Raw genomic sequence first — 25,060 nt, 5'->3', positions numbered from 1 at the left:
TCATCTCATCTCTAGCCTTTGACACAAGGTACAGCAGTACTTTATCATCTCATCTCTAGCCTTTGACACAAGGTACAGCAGTACTTTATAATCTCTAGCCTTTGACACAAGGTACAGCAGTACTTTATCATCTCTAGCCTTTGACACAAGGTACAGCAGTACTTTATCATCTCTAGCCTTTGACACAAGGTACAGCAGTACTTTATCATCTCTAGACTTTGACACAAGGTACAGCAGTACTTTATCATCTCTAGCCTTTGACACAAGGTACAGCAGTACTTTATCATCTCTAGCCTTTGACACAAGATACAGCAGTACTTTATCATCTCTAGCCTTTGATACAAGGTACAGCAGTATCATCTCATCTCTAGCCTTTGACACAAGGTACAGCAGTACTTTATCATCTCTAGCCCTTGACACAAGGTACAGCAGTACTTTATCATCTCTAGCCTTTGACACAAGGTACAGCAGTACTTTATCATCTCTAGCCTTTGATACAAGGGACAGCAGTACTTTATCATCTCATCTCTAGCCTTTGACACAAGGTACAGCAGTACTTTATCATCTCATCTCTAGCCTTTGACACAAGGTACAGCAGTACTTTATCATCTCATCTCTAACCTTTGATACAAGGTACAGCAGTACTTTATCATCTCATCTCTAGCCTTTGACACAAGGTACAGCAGTACTTTATCATCTCATCTCTAGCCTTTGATACAAGGGACAGCAGTACTTTATTATCTCATCTCTAGCCTTTGACACAAGGTACAGCAGTACTTTATCATCTCTAGCCTTTGACACAATGTACAGCAGTACTTTATCATCTCATCTCTAGCCTTTGACACAAGGTACAGCAGTACTTTATCATCTCATCTCTAGCCTTTGACACAAGGTACAGCAGTACTTTATCATCTCATCTCTAGCCTTTGACACAAGGTACAGCAGTACTTTATCATCTCATCTCTAGCCTTTGACACAAGGTACAGCAGTACTTTATCATCTGTAGCCTTTGACACAAGGTACACAGGTATTCTATTGTCTCTAGTCTGTGACACTAGGTACATCAATACTCTATCATCTCACACGCACGCACGCACACACACACACACACACACACACACACAGAGTCACACACACACACAGAGTCACACACACAGAGTCACACACACACACACACACACACACACACACACACACACGCACACACACACACACACACACACACACAACCCACAAAACACACACACTAATCAATACATCAATACAATATCTCTCTTGCTTACATATACAGACACACACCATAATTATACTGCACACAAATCAACAATCTTAAATAAACAAATACAAAAATAAATAAGTAAATAAAACCTTCATAGAGTCTTTTTCATAACCAAAGACGAACAAGACACAATACTTACTGAAGGTGATGATCCAAGTGATCCATCGTCATAATCTTCAACTTCCTCCTCATCCAGTAAATTGATCATCGATGGCGTCGGAGATTCACGTAATCTGAGTAGCGTCAAGGAAGCACTTTTCTTGGATAACCACCATGCCTTATCATTTTCATCTGATTATGATACAAACGCTACAAGAGCAAGCCGGTGGTATTCATCCATTCAACCCAAGGGAGTTTACAGCCTCAGCTGCCTTCCCTGTTGCACCGACGTAGAAAAACGCAGAAAATACACAATGTCATCAACGGTTCTTTTCTGAAAATGTGTGGACACAGCTGGCAATACTGTAGAAGTTACTTCCCTTTGCTTGTGTTTCATGCACATGTAGTGCATTGAGTGCTGGTTGCTAGCACAGATTTGTAAGTTGTATAAAAGTGAAGTGTGGGCCGACAGTTTTAAGGAACATCTTAGTCTTTGACCCTTTCAGAGAAAATTTAAAAGACTTTAGATACTCTCACAAGTATATCATTGTCCTCTCAAATTTCTTTCACTGCAATCTCCCATGATGGAGTCTCCCGTCGGTCCGACGGAGGAGTAGGCAGGCAGGCTTATCTGTCGGTGTGTGTCCTCATATGGGAGAAGAGGCCGATTCTGGATGCGCAGCACTTCCCACAGGTGTTGCAAGGGAAAACGCCTCCAGAAGTTGAGCCCTGCTTCCTTCGCTCACACTTCTCCTTAATGGCCAGCATTCTCTCATCAGATACAAATCTCCCATAATTCTATGGCAAAGCAATGTCAGCATTTATATATATCTTTTCTTTTTTTTGCTTGGCATATTTTGGATGACTGGTGACATGTATGTATATATTTACCTTTCAGATGATTGTGGGCTTTGTCATCAGAACGCTTGTTGTAAACTAGTTCTTTTTGCATGTGACATAACTATTAAAATGACAGATGACAAGCATCTAGCTTTACCTTTCTGATTATCACGAGCACTGTCATGGTGGTTTTTGTTTGTTTGTTTTTTTGCAATGTATGAGAGTTTCAACCATGCTGGAATATTTTTTTGCACTGTGAAAATTTTTTTTTAATGCAGGCACTTGCTAACAAATGGAAAGCAAAAATTAATGGTTTTTGCTTCATAGATGATGGAGGGGAAAAAAAAAGATTTTCTTTTTCTTTGGTATTGTTAAATGTCGGTACGCTGTTTCAAACATAGGGGTGTGTATGTGAAAGAGTGAACAAATTGCTCAGATACAAATGTGAACAATGCGCATACACAAGAATCTGAGAGAGAGCAATACTGTGAGAGAGGCAGAACACTGAAAGAGAAAGCAATGAAGAGAGAAACTCAACGGACGTCTGTGGGTGTTTTATTCATCCAAGTGCAACAACACTGGCAAACTCCATTCAGCCACGTTAGCATCACACGCCAACACTGGCTGAATGGAGACTTGTAAAGTTGTTTTAAAGTGAAGTGTAGGCTGAAAGTTTTAAGGATCATCTTAGTCTTTGATCCTATCAGAGAAAATTTAACTGACTTTAGATACTCACAAGTATATCATTGTCCGCTCAGATTTCTTTCACTGCGATCTCCCATAATGTACCGCAAAGCAATGTCAGTATATACATATATAAGAATATATAGAACAAATATCAACTTTCCTATCTTCCTACATGACCATACCAATTTTACAAAGCTGTTAAAAGTTAATTTCAAAAGAGCAATGTTATTCTAGTTATTTATTGGAAAGGGAAAAAAATAATAACAGATTAAAATATACATATACTGAATACAGGAAGTGGTTGACCACAGGAAATAAAATCTTTTGTATGCAGAAGAGTCACTCAAAGATGCCAGTACAAATATGGTTCACTGAATGCACATGGTGTACTTGGCAAACCACACCCAGTACATGTGAAAAGGATACAAATGACGAGGCGACTTCTTCCTCTTTCTGGAGAAAAATCTCCTGGCAAGAGCTGCAAACTGCTTTTTTGAAGCTGGAACAAATTATGATTAGAAAAATCAGTTCCAACAAACACACACTGCACATGCACACACACACTAACACCACCCCCCCCCCACACACACACACACACACAAAGCGCACACATATGCACACATGCACATGCACATGCACACACACACACACACACACACACACAAACAGTGGAACTAAGGTCAGTGTCACCGCACAGCATGACCAGTTATGTACAAAATGTGACGCACTGAACTATTCTGTTTAGGGCTGATGATCATGAAGATGCTGGTGATGATGATAAAGAGATTTATTTTGCACTGAGGCCCAATTTCAGATATCAAAAAAAAGTATTACATAACTTCTTCTACAAATGCATTCCACCATCAATGAAATACTGTAAGTGATCTCAGACACATGCTATCACACAAAGTGGATAATTTCAACAGAGTGGTCACTTGAGGGTGACATAGTACTGACATGTCCACCATGGAAGCCAGGGAATCTGAGGGTGTGTGATCAAATCATACTCACCAGTATTTTCTCCCCCTGCGCTAGACCTAAACTAGAGGAGGTTTGGATGCTAGTTATTCGGTTGTGACAATAAATTGAGAGCTCGTGTGTAGCATGCAGTTAACTGGCACAGAAGAACCCATTATAAAAAGAACCCATGGCAACAATCCCTGCCAAAATTCTGAAGGAAATTCCACTTTCAAAGGAAAACAAATACACTTGCAGACAGTGCTGCACTGTGGCAATACACTCTCCCTGGGGAAAGCAGCCTGAATTTCACACAGAGAAATCTGTTGTGATAAAGAGTAATACAATACAATATTTTCATTTGTGCCATCAGCACATTCAAATAAATAGAACTGGCAGAGTAAGAAAAACATACTCCTCTCTACACCCACACTCTTACTTAAAACTCTGCATGACTTTCCCTTTCCCAAGTGACCCAGTTTCTGACCTACCTTTTCCCATGTGCCTCAGTTTCTGCAGGAACTCGGCATCCTCCTCCGTGGTTTTGGGCAGCTGTTGGCTGAAGGGAAAGGCCTCCAGAGTGTCCTGTCGGTCATCTCCATACCCTTCTGCAACATCGTCAACATGGTCCGTTCAGTACAACACCATCAACATGGTCCATTCAGTACAAGTTCTACAATACCAACAACACTGTCCATTCAGTAAAACACCATCAACAGGGTCCATTCAGTACAACACCAACAACACGGTCTGTTCAGTAAAACACCATTAACACAGTCCGTTCAGTACAACACTATCAACATGGTTCATTCAGTACAACACCATCAACGCAGTCCATTCAGTACAAGTTCAACACCATAAACACGGTCCATTCAGTACAACACCATCAACACAGTCCACTCAGTACAAGTTCTACAACACCAACAACACGGTCCATTCAGTACAACACCATCAACACAGTCCATTCAGTACAACACCATCAACACAGTCCATTCAGTACAAGTTCTACAACACCATCAACACGGTCCATTCAGTACAACACCATCAACACGGTCCATTCAGTACAACACCATCAACACAGTCCATTCAGTACAACACCATCAACACAGTCCATTCAGTACAAGTTCTACAACACCATCAACGCAGTCCATTCAGTACAAGTTCAACACCATCAACACGGTCCATTCAGTAAACCACCATCAACACAGTCCACTCAGTACAAGTTCTACAACACCAACAACACGGTCCATTCAGTACAACACCATCAACACGGTCCATTCAGTACAACACCATCAACACAGTCCATTCAGTACAACACCATCAACACAGTCCATTCAGTACAAGTTCTACAACACCATCAACACGGTCCATTCAGTACAGTACAAGTTCTACAACACCAACAACACGGTCCATTCAGTACAACACCATCAACACAGTCCATTCAGTACAAGTCCTACAACACCATCAACACGGTCCATTCAGTACAACACCATCAACACAGTCCATTCAGTACAAGTCCTACAACACCATCAACACGGTCCATTCAGTACAACACCATCAACACAGTCCATTCAGTACAACACCATCAACACAGTCCATTCAGTACAAGTTCTACAACAACAACAACACGGTCCATTCAGTACAACACCATCAACACACTCCATTCAGTACAAGTTCTACAACACCATCAACACAGTCCATTCAGTACAACACCATCAACACAGTCCGTTCAGTACAACACCATCAACACGGTCCATTCAGTACACCACCATCAACACAGTCCACTCAGTACAAGTTCTACAACACCAACAACACGGTCCATTCAGTACAACACCAACAACACGGTCTGTTCAGTAAAACACCATCAACACAGTCCGTTCAGTACAACACTATCAACATGGTCCATTCAGTACAACACCAACAACACGGTCCATTCAGTACAACACCATCAACACAGTCCATTCAGTACAAGTCCTACAACACCATCAACATGGTCCATTCAGTACAAGTCCTACAACACCAACAACACGGTCCATTCAGTACAACACCATCAACACAGTCCATTCAGTACAAGTCCTACAACACCAACAACACGGTCCATTCAGTACAACACCATCAACACAGTCCATTCAGCAATCTATCTTTGTATATCTTCCTGTCGGTCGTCTCCATTCCCTTCTGCAACACCATCAACTCAGTCCATTCAGTAATCTATCTGTATATTTCTTCTGAAAACCCCCATCTCTGCTGGGATTCAATCCTGTGTCCTCCCAGCCGTCTGTCCACAACGCTAATCACTTCACCACTGCGGCTGGTCTTTTTCTCTCTCTCTTTTTTTTTCTTTCTTTTTTTTTTGTTTCAAGCCCAACAATCATTTTGTCAGGTATTCATCTCTGAAATAGCAGTTCTGCCTTTCCCTGACCAATAAACAATACAATCTGATTTGATTTTTGGAAAGATTTGATAGAGGATGGTAAGAACCACCATTTTGATGGGACGCCTCCACCTTACCTGTCTAAAGCACTCCTCAAACACAAGCCTGTGCATTCCCTCTGGTCCTCAGGGAAATATCTTAAAAATCCCCAAAAACAGTCATCTGGCCACTGTGGTTTTGGTTATTGTCCTCCCACTGTCTGCAATTTACAGCCTGCCAGTCTCCCGCAGCAACAAATACTCCCTTTGTTCAAATTCAAGCTAAAAACTTCATCTGTTCCATAAGTTCATAATTCATGTCATTTATCTTCTCCACTATCAATATGAGCTGTTTTCTGCTCATAAGTGTGTGTGTGTACTATTGATCGTGATCAGTCATTTTCATGTGTTAATGAGCAACTGCTACTGCATTCAGTTTAAATCTGCTTAAAGAATATGCTATACAAAAGCTATCAATTATTATTATTGTTTTTGCTATCATAATTATCATTATTATTATTATTATCATCATTATTATCATTATGATTATTATTATCATCATCATTATCAATGTCACTGTTGTTATCATCATCATCATCATCATCATCATCACCACTGATATCCATGCAGTGCCCACAGTGGCTCACCTTGGTCATCAGGGCCCAGTACCGGCGGAGACACCTGTGCAGGTGTTGGCGATTCTGGTTCTGCCGCAGAGGCCGTGGCCGACAGCATGGCTTTCTGCCTCTTCAGCTCCTGGGCCGAGGCATATTCCTCCGCTGCAAACTGGCGGTCTGCACACACAGTGTTGGTTGCTGACTGACTGTCCACACATTACATCCACCGACATGAAGAGCAGCAAGACATGGTGTTGGTTCACATATCAAACACAGCCTTCAGCCACAACCTACGTCACAGTCTGCAGTCATTCCTATGAGACCATAAACCGAGGTCCCCTGTGCAGCATGCACTTAACTTCTTAACTGACACAGCTGTCCCTGGCAAAATTCTGAAGAAAATAGTCTACTCTAGTATACATGTGCATGCATGCACATAAATGGAACCTGACTGAATGACACAGGAAATAAATGATAAGCACCCAAACACAACTGTCAGTCAGCTCTTCCTTGGTAGACAGTCTGCTGTGCAAATAGAGCACTTGAGTCTGTTCTCTAACTGAAGATAGTGCAATATAACTTCTTCTTTTTTTCTTTTTTTTTTTTAAAGAAAAGAAATAATAATAAGATCAAGTAATGAAATACAGTACAAAAACCCAGCAGTGCTAAAAGGACCCCACATATCAAGCTGTAAGCTGACACTGCGAACAGATCATTTCACTGCACTGTGAACTAATGTCCTGCAGCAAATGTATGGTGTGGTGTGGTGTGGTTGCGTGAGCCTAGCCCTTGAACAATCAAATGAATACAATCAAACGAATACAGTCAAATCAGTTATACACATACATAAATACACACGTGTACATACATTGACAAAAACAAAGACACACACACACACACACAAACAAACAAACAAAAACAAACAAAAAAAACACCCACACAACACACACACAACACACAAAATATCACACACAAACACACACACACAAAACACACACACACACACAAACACAATCAGCCAATCACAGCTCAGCCTACCTCGCTCCAGTGTTTTCATGAAGGTTTCATCATCTCTCAGCTCCTGCAGGAACTCAGAGTTCTGAAGGATCAGGGCCAGGCGTTCGTCCTCCAGGTATTGGGCCAGCTCTGGGTCCAGGTCCATCGACGCCTGCCTCCTCCGCCGCTCGTTCTCCCTCATCCGCCGCTGGATGTAGTCCGTGCTGATGTCCTGGGTGATTATCTGTGCACAAAAACAGCTCTGCGTGTTATGTGCTTATGTCATGGGTGATTATCTGTGCACAAAAACAGCTCTGTGTGTAACATGCTGATGTCTTGGGTGATTATCTGTGCACACAGACAGCTGTATGCATTCTGTGTTGGTATCTTGGGTGATTATCTGTGCACACAGAGCAAACTAGTCTCTGTATGTAATCCATGCTAATGTCACTAGTGATTATCTGTGAACAGAGAAAGCTGGATGTAATCCGTGCTGATGTCTTGGGTGGTTATCTGTGCACACAAAAAGCATATGTATTCTGTGCTGATGTCTTGAGTAATCATCTGTGCACACACAGAGCAAAACAGCCTCCGTATGTAATCCAGGTTGATGTCATTAGTGACTATCAGTGAACGGAGAGAGCTGGACGTAATCTGTGCTGATATCATGAGTGATTATCTGTACACTCAGAGAGCAAAACAGCCTCTGCATGTAATCTGTGCTGATGTCTTGGGTAATTATCTGCGCACACAGAGCTTATGTATTCTGTGCTGATGTCTTGAGTGATAATCTGTGCATACAAAGAGCAAAACAGCCTCTGTATGTAATCCGTGCTGATGTCTTGGGTAATTATCTGCGCACACAGAGCTTATGTATTCTGTGCTGATGTCTTGAGTGATTATCTGTGCATACAAAGAGCAAAACAGCCTCTGCATGTAATCTGTGCTGATGTCTTGGGTAATTATCTGCGCACACAGAGCTTATGTATTCTGTGCTGATGTCTTGAGTGATTATCTGTGCACACAAAGAGCAAAACAGCCTCTGTGTGTAATCCATGTTGACATCTTGTGTGATTATCTGTGCACACAAAGAGCCTATGTTGTAATCTGTGCTGATGTTTTGGTTGATTATCTGTGCACACACAAAGAGCTGGATGCAATCTGTACTGATGTCTGGGTGATTATCTGTGCACACAAAGAGCCTATGCTGTAATCTGTGCTGATGTCTTGGGTGATTATCTGTGCACACAAAGAGCTGGATGCAATCTGTGCTGATGTCTTGGGTGATTATCTGTGCACACAAAGAGCTGGATGCAATCTGTACTGATGTCTTGGTTGATTATCTGTGCACACAAAGAGCTGGATGCAATCTGTACTGATGTCTTGGGTGATTATCTGTGCCCTCAAAGAGCAGGATGCAATCTGTACTGATGTCTTGGTTGATTATCTGTGCACACAAAGAGCTGGATGCAATCTGTACTGATGTCTTGGGTGATTATCTGTGCACACAAAGAGCTGGATGCAATCTGTACTGATGTCTTGGGTGATTATCTGTGCACACAAAGAGCTGGATGCAATCTGTACTGATGTCTTGGGTGGTTATCTGTGCACACAAAGAGCTGGATGCAATCTGTACTGATGTCTTGGGTAATTATCTGTGCAAATAAATAGCTGTATGTAAGCCGTGCTGATGTCTTGGGTGACAATCTGTGCACAGAGAGAGCTGTATGTTGTAACCTGTGCTGAAGACTGGTGATTATCTATGCACACAAAGAACTGTGTGTAATCTTTGCTGATGTCTTAGGTGATTATCTATGCACATAAAAGAACAAACCTGCCTCTTTCATACTCTGCTGTTCGAGAGAAAGAGAGAGAGAGAGAGAGAGATCAGAACTCAGAGCTAAAATATGTTTTATTGGGTAAAGCCTTCCGACCCATTACAATGTCGAAAACACACACACAACACACACACACATGCACACACACACACACGCACAAATAATCACATACATCATTACGTGTGCATAAAAACACACAGACTGGTACTGTGACAGACAGACAGAGTCAGGACATACCCGCTGTGGCATCCCAGAGCGTGATGAGGAAGCAGCAAAGGACATGGACCTCAGAGGAACATGGTGTGTGTGGCTGCGCTGATGGTGGCCGGCACTTTCTGCTGGCTCTTCCCGACTGGACACGCTTCTGAGGCAGTCACATTCAGGTCTGATCAACATTCATCACATGATGACGATGATGATGATATTGTGGATACTTATACAGCACCTATCCTTGGTCAGAGACCAAGCTCTAAGCACTTTACAAATATAGAGTCATTTGCACAACAGGCTGCCCTCCTGGGTAGAGCTGACTGACAGCTGCCATTCGGCGCTTATCATTCGTTTCCTGTGTCATTAAATCAGGTTCCAGTCACACACACACATACTCATACAGACAGGTAACATTTTACGTGTATGACCATTTTATTTATTTACCCCGCCATGTAGGCAGCCATACTCCATTTTCCAGTGTGTGCATGCTGGGTATGTTCTTGTTTCCATAACCCACTGAATGCTGACATGGATTACAGGATCTTTAACATGCATATTTGATCTTCTGTGCACATATTTGTACACATGAAGGGGGTTCAGGCACTAGCAGGTCTACACATTTTGACCTGGGAGACTGGAAAAACCTCCACCCTTTACCTACCAGGCGCCATCACCGAGATTCAAACCTGGGACCCTCAGACTAAAAGTCCAACACTTTAACCACTTGGCTAATGCTCCTGTCAAACATTTGAAATGCATAACCTCAACACACTTCTGAGACACTGACATACAAGTCTGATCAATATTCATCACAGTCCATGAAAAGCATAACCTTGACACACTTCTGAGGTATTGACATTCACGTCTGATCAATATTTATCACATTCCTTGAAAACATAGCCTTGACATGCTTCTCAGGCACTGACACTGAAATTTGATTAATAATTTAATATTCATCACATTATCCGAATATAGTGAAAAGCATAACTTTGACATGCTTCTGGGCCACTGACATTCACATCTGATCAATATTTATCCCACTATTTAACAAGCATAACCTTGACACACTTCTGTGGCACTGACATTTAATTCTGATCAATATTTATCACATGCTTTGAAAAGCATAACCTCCAGACTTGATATACTTCCGAAGCACAGACATGTATGTATACAGAAATGTACCGTAATGTAAATCCAAAATGTTTGCAGATGACACATCCATACATTCAAGCAATTCAGATGCCTGTAATTGTAAACAAACTGATGAACTAAAAGATGATATTCTGAGACTAAAGATTGGACACAGTTAAATCACACGTCTTCAGATGCACAGAAAACAAAGTGCAGTTATGTATGTGCACAACAAAAAAGACATAGGATAAAACATAACTTCAAACAAATATTCTTAGGCATTAACAGAAGTGGTAGATTCACTTGAAATTTTGGGTGTCTTTCTTGACAAAGATCTGTGTTGGACTGCTCATACAAAGTAATGTATAGCCTATAGGTAAACATCTCTCCAACAAAATATCTTCAATCAGCAAAAATAAAAGAGATCATTAATGTCCATCAATGAAAGCCTTGTTTTTCTGTGCGCACCCAGACCACAAAATAACCTGACAAATCCAGCTTTCTACACTCTGGAAGTCTGGTGGGTATTTATGGAATAATCTTCCCCCACTTTAAAAGATATAATCAAAAACATGTTTAAGAAAAATCTGAAGAATCATCTCTTTGAGTTTGACTGTCCAAACGATTAACAGCAATACAAGTCTTGATCTATTTGTCTAATGCTCCTTTTATTGATTGTGAAATGTTTTGTATAAGTATACTGGCAGTGAATTTGTATTATATATAAGGGAATATGTATATATGTGAATGGGGGTGGGGGTGGTGTATTTGTGCTTGAACACGTGTGTGCGTGCGTGTGTGTGTGTACATGTGTGAAAAACAGATATGCAACAGTGCATATAATTTTTGCACTATTCTTTTTATATATATATTTGCATTTCGTTTCTCTCTTTCTTTCTTTCTTTCTCTCTCTCTTTTTCATAGCTGGCTTGATGTTAAAAAGCAGTTGTTGTTTATTAAATCAAACATCATGAAACAAAATTTTGACCTTACATTCACAGGTATACCAATACACATGCAAATTCTAACAAAATTTTTAAAAAACAAACATTTTTATCAAAAAATATACCAAGCATTAAACACAGGAAAATAAACCTGAGATCATACCTGTGCAGTGCAGATGAGGTAGTAGTCCTTCGATGACCAGGATCGGACTTCTGCGTCATCAACGGCACACGCTGTGGAACCTTTGGTTTCAGGCGAAGGAAATCCTCTGGCAACGTCCCCAGCAACGGAGGGTTCCAGTTGCGGTACGGCGGTAACTTACGGGGGCTTCCCCCCCCACCCCCGCCTCCGCCCCCGCCAGAGGTCAGTCTGTGGTGATGCGAATGGGCGCGCTTGCTGTCTGCAGCCCCGAAGGACTTGGACCTGACAGGCAGGGAGCCTGTGTCCCAGGACACTTTGCGCTGATGCTGGGACTTGTGGGACAGCGTGACATCCTCCGTGTCCTGGCTGAAGTGGGTCCGGTGCCGGCTGGACGTCTTCAGAGCGCTGCGCTTCGACTGCGAGGTGCCTGTCTCCCCCCACCCCCACCTGGAGGGCGAGTCATGAGCGCCACTTGAGTGGAAGGACGATGACATGGCCGCCGATTCCAGGGAGGCCAGTGGAGTTTTGCCCTCTGTCTGGTCCCCTTCCAGGTCCAGGAGGGTGGCAGTGGGCGGGGAGGGGTGCTGGTGGTGGTGGGGATGGTGTCGGGGGCTACCCCGCCGCTGCGAGGTGGGTGGGGAGGACCGGTGGTTGCCATGGTGATGGTGGTGGTGGTGGCGGTGAGGGGTGGTGGTCATGATCTGGGGGGACTTGATCGCCTCTGTGTAGGAAGGCGGGGACTCCTCCATAGAAGGGTCCTCCTGTTTCAGCGACCGAGAACTGCTGGACGACTGTGCAACAGACAGATAAAATTCTTTTCTTTCCACTTTGGCACACATACATATATATTATGTATCATTATGTTTTTTCATCTACAAAATGACAAAAATTACAATGTAGTTAACTCATTCTACTCGCTTCCCCTGTGGACTAGGTATGAGTATTCTTGTACCAACACACTATTCATTCTGATTTTGTTTATTCTTGCTTGGTACAGATGGCATTCTAAACTAAACCGTTTATGGATCCCAGATGCATGAAAATGAAGCTTTGTTCAACCGATTAAATCAACAATTCTCCATCAGTTTTCGCCATTTTAGCAAACCACACTGGTTAATTCTGCAGTGGTCTCATGTAGTGATGGTCCAAGGGAGCTGTAGCCGGCATGCAGCTGTGGGGTAGAATGACTTAAACCTTCATGGTCAACAAAACCCAAGGTTAACTCTTCCAACAATGACTGTTCATTGAAATGATTAAAGAAAATCTCTCCTTCCTCTAGTCTAGGAATCAGAAATTACACTCTTCCCAGGACTACAGTGACCACGGAGCCACTGGTCATGTGCTTGGCCATGAAAGGCCAGTTTGAGCTCAGGTACATGGATTTTGTTTGTTGACTGACTTTCAATTTTACCCTTGGTATGGTGTTTGTGAAATTCACTCTCAGTCACTGAGTTACTCATCAGAACTGCTTTTTCTTTCCCTTCATAATATCGAGTACATGCACAGATACACTCAGATCATGACTGATGTGCATCATACGGACTGCGCATTCTGGTTAAGCCCAGCAAATGCCAATGAGGTGCTGTGAAAGGTCAAACATACCAAACAATCAGAACCAATCATTTCAGATGTATAAAAAAAATCATCATTATCAGTGGTAGCAGTAGTGGACGTGGATGCAGTATAAAAGCAATATGACTTCAATAACTGAATAAGGCATGAAGTGTTCTTCATGAAATGAATAAAATAAAATAAAACACATACTGTGAAAGCAACAAACATATATGGACATTAAAAAAAAAAGAAAAAAAAGAAACTCACCTTATGGCTGTGAGTATGAGTATTTGTATTTTCATTTACAGATTCCAAGGCCACGTCCCTCTGAACAGACATCAGAATGTGCTCGGGCAAGTCGTCCTCGTCCTCATTGTTGTCAATGCTCATGGTCAACAACTGGTCAATGGTGGCATCCACAATCCCGTGGTTGGCTCTCAGCACAGCCTCTATCACCTCTCGGTCCATGGACGGGAACATGTGGTGAAAATCGTTCATGGCCTGCGTGAACTCCAGCTGTCGCATGGGCACAGTGGAGGAGGAGGAGTTGGAGGAGGAGGGGGATGTCTGGGATGCCGAGTTGGCCTGGGGGGAGGAGCTTCCCTGCGCCACCGTGGGTTGTCTTGTGGGCGTGGAACCTGATGAGGCCGTCTCCCCTCCTCCTCCTCCTCCCCCTCCTCCACCTGCCCCTCTTCGCTGCCCACCTCCCTGTCTCCCTCCTCCCCCTTCCCTGTGTCCTGGGGTGTCCATCCACTCTGTGTCTGCCATTGTTCAAGGATTAAAAAAAAAAAAAAAAAAAAAAAATTCAGTTTTTTCTTCTTCAATATTTGTGAGACAAAATGTGTTTTTGATGCAGTGGTGTTTTCTACACACAATCCAATTCAACAAATGTCAATCACTTCTGAGTGCAGACGGTAGTCTTTAAATTCCATGTAACCTGATTATCTACATCACTGTATGATATTGACACTGTCATTCCAGTACACTGGAATGGCGTAATGTATTGACGTGTTGGGGTTTTTGTTGTTGTCGTTATGCCAAGAATCTCTGTCAAACACAGTGCTTGGGTTCATGATCTGTGGTTCCTAAGGAATTGGAATGAAGTTTTCTGCGTCGCTTCTTGCCAACCATTGTCACCGTCATTCTTGGGTTTCTGGAAAAAGAAAAAAAAAAAATCAAAACTTCAGACTTTAGTTATACTGATTTTGTCGTTCTCCAGTTTTCAAAAGACAAACATGCATGGCTTAAACACTCAGTTACATAAGAAGAAAGAAAGGGTGAAAGACAGAAAGAAAACGAAGAAGAATAGAAGAAAACCTAGGAAAAGAACCACCTCCGATATTTACTGGGTTTTTTTGGTTGAATTGGCAATTATTCTATTTCCATGTGTGTGTGCGTGTGTGTTAGTGAGTGAGAGAGAGAGGGGGGAGGGGAGACAGAGAGAGAGAAAGACAGAATGAGAGAGAGAGAGAGGAGGTGGGGGGGGGGGGGGATTGTGTTTGTTTTCCCCATGTCGGCCACAATCCAATGTTCACTCTATCTTTAAGTGTGCTTTGATGTGTATGGCAGTTTTATTCTGCCATTTGCGGATATAGGTAGCCATACTTTTTGGATTTTGAGGTGTCTTTATGAACCCTAACAGACACTGACATGGATTATAGGATATTTAACAAGCAAATTTAATGTTCTGCAAAGACATACACTTGAAGGGGGTTCAAGCACTAGCAGACCTCTCTGCACATTTGCTGACCTGGGAGGCCGAAAAAAATCTCCATCCTTAACCCACCTGGCACATCCTGGATTCAAACCTAGGATCTTCAGTTTGGAAGGTAGGACTGCAAAATGTCAATTGTGCTCAACTCTGAAACAATCATTTCTCAATGTGTTTTTCCTGTGCACGTATAATGATTTTTTTTTTCAGTGTTGCGCAAATCAACCTTTCTGACATTACACAAACCAACCTTTCCTGAGTTTTCATTTGTCATTTATAAATAACAGTTACATAATTTTTATCTCATATTATTTATACCAAATCTTATCACATCATTTCCATGTTTACATTTCCATCTGAAATGTATTCAATTCATGTATCAAGACAAAGCCACCTTTTATCTGGACCTTACAAAATACTGATGTTTTTGCCTTAAAACACACACACACACACACGCACACACACACACACACACACACACACACACACACACACATACACACAAAAGCTATTTCACATTGGCACACATACAGAAAGCTGAGTTCTGGTTGTCTAAACATTCCAAAGACAACACAGACCACTTACAATCCGCCATCAAATCATGGTAATATTTCGTCTGCACTATGCTGCAGTTTATATGTTAAACCTATGTTTTTTTCTTTATAGTATGAACATTTTCAGTCTTGATGTACCACTAAGACAAAGCCTGATGGGGGAAAAAAAAGAGCAAAACCAGAAAAGCAAATTTCAAATCATTTAATAGACAGAACAAAATCTGTTGTATTTTATGAATAAAGGTTATCACTGTATGTAAGTTTTAACCAAAAAAATGCATGTGGACACACACACACACACACACACACACACACACAACACAAACACCATTAATGAAAAAGCTGCAAACCAAACCTTTCTGGAATCTTTTCCTCAATGGAAAAAAAAAACCCTAAAGAGAAAAGAAAACTCGGGCAAGTCTCAGGAGTGTTTGTGCCAAATGGTTTCACCAGCCCCCCTTAGAACCTGACGCCAAGTGCCAGCACTTCTGACATGACCAAAGTTTACTTCCCAAGTGGATCAAGACACAACAGCTACCAGTATGCCTGACAATGGTCTGCTTGGGGTTTCCACACAAGAGGCAGCAGCAGACAGTGGTGCAAACCTTGACCCCCTCTTGTCTGCCACAGATACTACCCTACATGTGTAAGCAGGGATGGGACATGACACACAAAATAAGAAAGCAGACTTCCAATACAGCCAAGGAGTTTGCTGTGTCCTTGGGCAAGAGCTGTGCAGACCCTGAACTTTGTATCATTTTGAGAGTGTGTGTGTGTGTCACAGTGTGTGTGTGTGTGTGTGTGTGTGGTGTGTGTGTGCACGTGCATGTGCATGAGTGTATATGTGTGATACAGCAACATGAAGATAAAGACCCTGCCCTCATCATGACACACCCACTCCACTCATAAAAAAGGGGGGAAAAAGAAATCAAATTCAGGATTTTCTATTGTCCTAGCAAGCACACTGCAAACAACATTTTTATTGCAAATTATTCATCAAACAAAAACCATCAATCTGTTTTTAAAGGTACCAAAACAGAAGATATCAGCAACTTCATAACGATGCATGACAGAAAATCTCAATGCAAAACATAAAACTCAAGGCCACAGAAACCCGGCAGAACACTTCCGCTTATCAGGACAGAAAATCACAAGCTTTACAAATCAGGGCCCCGTTTTTGAATACAAACTGTGTACACCTCTCCTACCAGCAGGAGCTCAAATACCACACTGCACTCACATTCATGGGATGAAAGCCCCTCTCTCCTGTCTATAATCTTTAAAGAGCAAACATGAAGAAACTTTCAGATGGGACTGAAAGTTTGTGAATTCTAATTCTGATTCAAAATGGTTTTGCAAAGTGTCTGTATGCAATATACTATTTCAGCCAATGGCAAAATCATGAACCCCATTTCACACCTTGCATCTTCACTTTGCTCAGGAAAATAAAAACGCCCAACTTTCTAAAAACAAAAATCCCTGAGGAAAATGGCCAGTCAAGGTTTATTCCCAAAAGACCCCCAGGACACATGGAAAGCACAAAACAAAAGTGACGAAAGGTAAAACCATACATCAAATGGTGATAATTTGTGTGGCTAGGTTACACAGTACTTAACAAACTTGTCAGTAAATGAAATAACACTGAGTTTGAAATATTTTCTGAACACAAATGCACAAACATCTTCTCTTGTTTTTTTGTTTGATTTTTTGTTGGTTTTTTTTTTGTTTTTGTGTTTTTTTGTGGGTTTTTTTTTTTAATCAAGCAGAGTTGTAATATTTCAAACATTTTGCAATTTGATATCAATTTATATAGATTTTGATAGTTTCAACAAAACTGCCATATTCTTTGTCATAAACAAATGTGAGAACTTCACAGAATTTGAGTTTCTGTGGCTTTAAGTTTAACAAATGTTTTCTATGCTTGAGAAAAGAACATTGAAATACATGATGGAACTCATCACCAAGATCATCCAAATTACATTCAGTGCACAATCTTTTTTTCTTTCAATACCATACAATGCGTTGTATGCATCCTGTCTGTACAGGGATAAGCACACACTATGCGCCTGCAAATAAGCACAACATGTCCAGAGTCTTGTGAATCCACTTTTACTGTTACTCAACACATGCTCACATTTATGAATGTGTAGGACTAGGAGTATTCTGTGTGGGTGTATCACAAACCTGATCACTTGACAGTTATATATATATACTTTATTTGGTTTGTGTTCATAATCAATGCAAACCATGACATACATCATATCTGTATGTGTATGCATGTGTATGCATACATGTGTGTGTGTGTGTGTGTGTGTGTGTGTGTGTGTGTGTGTGTGTGTATACTTTCATACATGTATGCATCTATGCGTGTGCTTGAGTATGTGAATGCACTAACATGCTAATAGAAACTTTTGGGTGTGGGTAAGAAGTCTCTTTGGAACTGAGGAAACAAAAAGTCCACAAATATAATGTTTAATACAATTATTGCTCATTCTAAAAGAAAGGTACAGCCTTTTCTTTTCAAAGCAAGTTAATCAATGGGATCACATAAGCTGATAAGACAAAGTTACAACTTACATTCAAATATGAATTGAAAGCATTGAAATAGGAATACAAAACATTGTGTATGCTCTTGAGGCCTGATGAGTATGTTTGTTTTTTCACTTTTAGGCTTTCTTTCTGTTCAGTTCGTAGATGTAGTATACAGCATTTTGGACCAGTCCACATGCTCTGATGCCTCTAGTCTGTGAAACTGAAAACTGAAACTGTCATGCGTCACAATCACTGTCAGTGACTGAATAAGTCATTAGTGAGTGCCTGTGTACTTATGTACATGTGTGTTGGTGTAGCTGTGCCCCTTGTCACTTGATCAGCCTCAGTGTTCTCATGAGTCAGTGCAGTCAGCCAGTGCATCCTGGCCCACCCCTGGCCAAGCCCCCAGCAATCATTCCCCTAATTCCCACTCCGCTATCATAAGTCCTTTAACTACACACATTTACAATTACACACTGTTTGCAAACAATTAGAAATGGGTGCAGTTTGTGCTACACTTCATCAATGTGTCACAAACTCTTTCCTGAAATAATCACAGTGACAATGATAATGAACTATAATGTTAATTTGCCAAAATACAACACAAATGGCTATGATAATGTCAGTGACTCCTGAAGCAATTGATAAAGCTCCTAATGAATGACAGCAGTGATAACAACAACACCAGCATTTACAACATACAATATAGTGACAATAATAATAATCATAAGAACAAACATAATGAAAGTGCTTTCTCCTCTCCAGAATTTTCATGTACAGGTCAGTATAAAAAAAAAAGAAAAAAAAAGAAGAAATTCCTCAGGTTCAATCCCACCTTCACTTCACAAGTTACAAAACCAAATACAGCGGCAGTCCCTTTACTGCCCAGGATCTCTCAGTCACAATGACTATCCCCCAAATAATAAAAATCTTTGCACAAGTGAATCAAGTCTGTAGCTGACATATTAGAACTAATGTCAGTAATGATACAAAGTCATGTTAGTACTACTGCAGAAAAAAAACAAGCAAACACAAACAAACCAAAAAAAAAAAAAAAAAGAACTATTGCAGTATCACACTTTTTGAACAAATTCATTGCTTTGAAAAATGTAACCCATAAGCTACAAATAAAATGCATACACACATGATCAAAAGCAGCCACTGTTGTTTATCATTTAAGAATTTTTGGGGAAAAAAACACATACAAAAAGAATACTACTATCTTTGCAAGCCTTACAATATATGAAACTGCAGAGAGGCTTAATCAGCTTTAATAAAACAAAGTTTCAAATGAAATAGTACTTAACACAATTCACAGACAGTTTCCATGAAACAATAAAAAAAATAAATACCAACAATGGAAATGGTTCCATAATCATAATGCTCTCACTTTCAGTTTCAATTTCTACATATGAAATACACCTTGTTCACAAATAAGTAAGGTAAGTCATTTTTTCTGTCCTGCAACAATGCAAGGAAGTACTACTGTAAGGTTCTGTGAACAGTTTTTTTGTTTGTTTTTTCAGTCTATGATAGTGATATGATATTCAATGATTTAGTTGGACTAACTGGCAATAACAAGTCTCTTCAGCTGTGCTATTTTTCTACCACATATACTTAAACTGCAAGTCTGTTGGAAACCTGTTTCGGAAAGTCATCCCTTCATATTTCATGTCTGTCTCTATCGCAGTATTGGTGAAACATTTTCTTCAGAATTAAAATTATGCTGGATGCACTAGCTAAATCCTGCAACACCAATGATTTATTCCATTTGCCACTCCATATCTGTATCAGAAAATAAACACATCATTCATTATCACAAACTTCATTATGATAAATCCACACCCACACAGAATACACAAGATCAACCTTTGTCACAGCACAGTGTTATGTAGCAGAAACTGACAGACATACAAGGTTTAACACTACTCAGCAGCCAAATTTTGATTTTAGCATCATTATGGATTTTTTGTTTCCCAATAAATCCAAACCCCACAACCTCCTACCCTGTTGTGGCATGGAATCAAACCAGACAACTACTTGAACTAGTACCACACAGTGGACTCTAAGCTGTTTCTCTAATGCATCTTTACAACTACTATAAGCATCACAATTTCTGACAGACACAGCAGGTTTCTGTGCAATCTGGATCTCTGGACTCAAGTCTGTTTGCTGCCACGATGTGATAGGAAGTGATTATAAAATGTCTTGTAATGTCAAACCAAAATCATCATCACTATCATCAATGGTCATTTTATTTCTGATTTAAAATACCAAAAATTATATGGATCATCATGAAGATGGGACTACCCCCTGTACCATCCTCTCCCATCCCTAAAATATGTGAAAACAAACACTACCATTATTGTTTATGTCTAATATTTGTAACAAATAAACTATAGTTTATCTATTGTCATTGACTCATTAGGTTACACATTTTCTTTTGCAATCCAAAGTATATATTCAGTTCAACTGACTGTGAATTCCCTAAGACCATTCTATGCCATGATGGGTTGACAATAATAAAAATGTGATCTGCTATCTCAAACTGGAGGCTCAAATTATAAAATCAGGCCAGACCAGTAACTACTTGATAGTAGACTCTAATGATACTGGCATTTTAGGGGGGTGACTGGTACAATCAACCAACAATCACGTGTGTGATACCATGGATATGTGCATAACTATCTGAACAATTAATAATTCAAGGATCAGTAACTCACGACACATGAAGATCACATTCGAAACAGCACCAAGGCAGAAATGGGATCAGTATGGGTCAGTTCGTTTTGCTTGCAGCTTGACTTTTAGCACATCGCTACACGACATTTCCGTGAAGAAGACTTCTAAACCTTTCGATTTCTGAAAATGGCATGCTTCGGAGAGCCAATCCTTTTCTTCCGATGATGTCTTTTCACGCAAGACGAGCAGCAAATCAAACCAGAACACACACATCGTCATCGGCAGGCTGAGCAGATGCCGCGGATACGACCGAAAACACCGCTTTGGGGGTGCAGCCCCCCAACGAGTTGTTCAAGAACACACATAAATCAACATACACATGAAATAAAACGCATAATCAGAAATCGTTTTGCTCAGAAACAAGCACTCTACGTACCCAGTCCTTAATGTGCCCAACTGGTTATCATAAAGTTCTCTTGGATCGCAGAATCATTTTGTTTTTTATTTTTCCATTTTCTTTTTTTAACCTTAACATCCGCTCGCACGAGGCAGACGTTTCGCACACACAAGGTGGTTGCAAATGTTGGACCGGGTTTTCCAAGTAATTCCCATGCCAGAAAGTGGAGAAGATTCGGAGAAGACAACCTCTGATTTCTCATAAAATAATTATTGGTTATGGACTAAATAACAAGCTGTTGTTTAACATGTCTTTAGCGTGTATACATTTGCCTCATACCTGTTAAAATACGCCCAAAATATTTTCACTTGTGCAGAAACAAGAACATAACACATTTACGAAGCAGAAGAACATTTCCATGCATGCATACATTACTGCCTCAACCAATGACAGCGGAAGACAATGTTTCATTCATAAACAAGCTCTACTCTCCTCGAAAAGTGACCGAGAACGAACGAGCTTGTATTGCGATCATTTCTGACTTATCAGAAAGCACATTTGTCAAAGCTCGTCGTGATTTAAAACTGAGAAATGAATAGAGAGTTTAGATCATTGACAAGACAAAATAAGTTTTCAACGAAAGTGAAGTTCGTTTCTTCAAAGGAGTGAGAATCTAAGTGCGTATGCACCCTTAACGGACGTGTGTGTGTGTGCGCGCGCGCAGGTGCGTGTGTTCCGTGCAGTCAAAATCATGGATTATCGTTTTCTTTTGCCATCACAAGTCGTATTTGTTATAGCTGTCATAAACCCTAATGTATACGAACAGGCAGTATCAGTGCGCTGATGAACGGGCGTACGCGCGTTTGCGATGGTATTTCACACTGAAGATATGTGTCACGGTGTGTGTGTGTGTGTGTGTGTGTGTGTGTGTGTGTGTGTCTGCGTCTGTGTGTCTGTGTGGCTCTGTGTGTGTCAGTGGGTCTGTGTGTGTTTGTGTGTGTCAGTGTGTGTAGTAGTAGTAGTAGTTGTCTTCAGTTTAACGTCTTCCACTTTAAATGATATTAGACGGAAAAAAAGGTGGGTGAGGGGTCAGTGGACGGAGGGCGGGGCTTGGTGGTGGGAACAATATTGGGCAGAGGGTGAAAAATGGTGTATGTGTATGTATGTGTGCGCGTGTGTGCGCATGTGTGTGTGTGGTGGGGAAAGACACAGAGCATTGGGGGAAAAAACATTAAAAGGGGAGACATAGGCATAATATAGAAGGAAACGCTAACATCAAACAACTGTAACAACTATAACAAATGTCCAACTGTTTGACTTCGTGCAGCAAACCTTCTGCAATAGCAGATAACATCTTGAAATTGTCAAAAATACATTCACAGTGTGTGTGTGTGTGTGTGTGTGTGTGTGTGTGTGTGTGTGTGTGTGTGTGTGTGTGTGTGTGTGTCACAGTGTCAGTGTGTGTGTCAGTGTGTGTGTGTGTGTGTGTGTGTGTGTGTGTGTGTGTGTGTGTGTGCCGGTGAGTCACGGTGTGTGTCACGGTGCCGTATGTGTGTGTATCAGTCACGGTGTGTGTGTGTGTGTGTGTGTGTGTGTGTGTGTGTGTGTGTGTGTCAGTGTGTGCTGTGTGTGTGTGTGTCTGTGTGTGTGTGTGTGTCTGTGTGTGTGTGTGTGTGTGTGTGTGTGTGTGTGTGTGTCTCAGAGTGTCTGTCTCTGTCTGTGTGTGTGTCACTGACGGTGTGTGTGTGTGTCAGTGTACCGGCGTCCGTTTGTCACGGTGTGTGTGTGTGTGTGTGTGTGTGTGTGTGTGTGTGTGGTGAGGATGCCACATGCACGCATGCGTGTATTGCCGAACTTAGCTCGTCTAATCCGGCACATAATGTGCATATGTTCGTAACACAGCGTTCGTAGGCCGGGTGACTTCGAAGTGTAACTTAACCAACCAGTTTTCTCGGCATGGTTTGCACTGTTATCTTTCACTGACTACAAAGCTTTCCATAAATCAGTCCATGGTGGTGACAAGTGTGTGCATCCAGTGCAGCTGTCACAGCCGGTACTCAGTGTGCAAGGAGGCCCATATATACAACTCAGTGAGGAAGAGCGCACGTGTGTATACCCACTTTAATTACTGTAGTCCCCCAGCCAACTTATCTCAAAATCGTTACTTTACTTACCGGCCAGCACTCACTACCAATCTTACTCAGTTCACCCCCTCAGTACCAACAATTTTACACTGACTGACTCCCTTAACCCCACCATCTCCCAAAGTCGTTTACAACTGAACTGACAGCAACAACATCATCAACAACTGAACGAGCAAGAACAAATTCCGAGTTGAGACGGCTTTAGTTTATGGCACAGGACTTCAACCTCTTACACAGTAGTGCTAATATCCAACAACTGTAAACTGATTCAAAGTTATCTCATCCCCCCGCCCCTGCCCCTCTGTCTGTCTGTCTGTCTGTCTGTCTGTCTGTCTGTCTGTCTGTCTCTCTCTCTCTCTCTCTCTCTCTCTCTCTCTCTCTCTCTGTCAGTCAGTCAACCAAAATTAATACACACAAAATTCATCAGTGATTAACTCAGTTGAATCCAAAATACCCCGTCATTCATGAAATCGAATAGATAAAAAAAAAATGATTGACTGATTCAAAACTATCGATCTCTCCTTTCTATCTTTCTCCGCTCTGTCAACCAAAGTTAATAACTTTGTACGCAGAATCATAGCAGTATCAGAATCAAAATATGATTGTATATTCGGTCTTTTTAGTACACTGATAAAACTAGTATGTGCCACGAACAGATGTAATAAAGTGGGTTTTTTTTAAATTACATAAATGCTGACCGCATCACAATCCTTCAAAACTGATTTCGACAATGACACAAACATACACACATACGCACGCCGCGGTATAGACACACACTGGCACTCACGGCCCTGACACCCACACACATTCTGACGGAACACACACACACACACACACACTGACATACACTATACCATCCCGAACACACACACACACACACACACACACACACACACACACACACTTCAAAGAAGGTGATCTGGAAGCTGTCAAATATGGAGGAGGATTATCCTTAATTTTGTATTGTGTATTATTATTCATTATTGTATACCAATGTGCTATAATAGCCTACCTTACACTCTGAGTCCTTATGGTATACACATGGCTTTTGTACATCTGTCTTTTCAATGATTGTGATTTTGATTGTGAAACTGTCCTATTCTCTCTCTCTCTCTCTCTCTCTCTCTCCTCTCTCTCTCTCTCTCCCTCCCCCCCCCTCTCTCTCTCTCTCTTGAGTTTCCGTATCCTTCTCGTGTTGCTTTCAGGGAAGAATTTATTCAAAGAAAATACTACGGTGATCCACGTGTATTTCGGTTAGGCCTTTTGTTTTCACCGTCCAACAAAGAGATAACATGGAGTTTGTCTTTATCTGTATCAAGCTTGTGTGACTGCTA

At 41.2% G+C, this 25,060-nt stretch overlaps 1 protein-coding gene across 3 annotated transcripts in view; it reads right to left on the bottom strand.

The window, feature by feature from the left end:
• Positions 1 to 21,740, bottom strand: part of LOC143274972 (uncharacterized) — a 31,580-nt gene extending 9,840 nt beyond the window's left edge. The window contains exons 1-9 of one of the 3 annotated variants that reach the window (XM_076578997.1): positions 21,622 to 21,740; positions 13,974 to 14,859; positions 12,174 to 12,943; positions 9,963 to 10,089; positions 7,930 to 8,131; positions 6,922 to 7,068; positions 4,354 to 4,470; positions 3,332 to 3,404; positions 1,419 to 1,512 (exon numbers count right to left, since the gene is read on the bottom strand). In XM_076578997.1, coding sequence (XP_076435112.1) covers positions 1,419 to 1,512; positions 3,332 to 3,404; positions 4,354 to 4,470; positions 6,922 to 7,068; positions 7,930 to 8,131; positions 9,963 to 10,089; positions 12,174 to 12,943; positions 13,974 to 14,474 — 2,031 coding nt within the window. In that variant the 5' untranslated portion in view covers positions 14,475 to 14,859; positions 21,622 to 21,740. The other 2 variants (XM_076578999.1, XM_076578998.1) reach the window with 2 other exon arrangements.
• Positions 21,741 to 25,060: the final 3,320 nt, after the last annotated feature.

Source organism: Babylonia areolata, chromosome 29 (assembly GCF_041734735.1).
Source record: "Babylonia areolata isolate BAREFJ2019XMU chromosome 29, ASM4173473v1, whole genome shotgun sequence".
Taxonomy (NCBI): domain Eukaryota; kingdom Metazoa; phylum Mollusca; class Gastropoda; order Neogastropoda; family Buccinidae; genus Babylonia; species Babylonia areolata.
The sequence above is the reverse complement of the archived record's forward strand: the minus strand, read 5'-3'. Positions and strand labels throughout refer to the sequence as shown.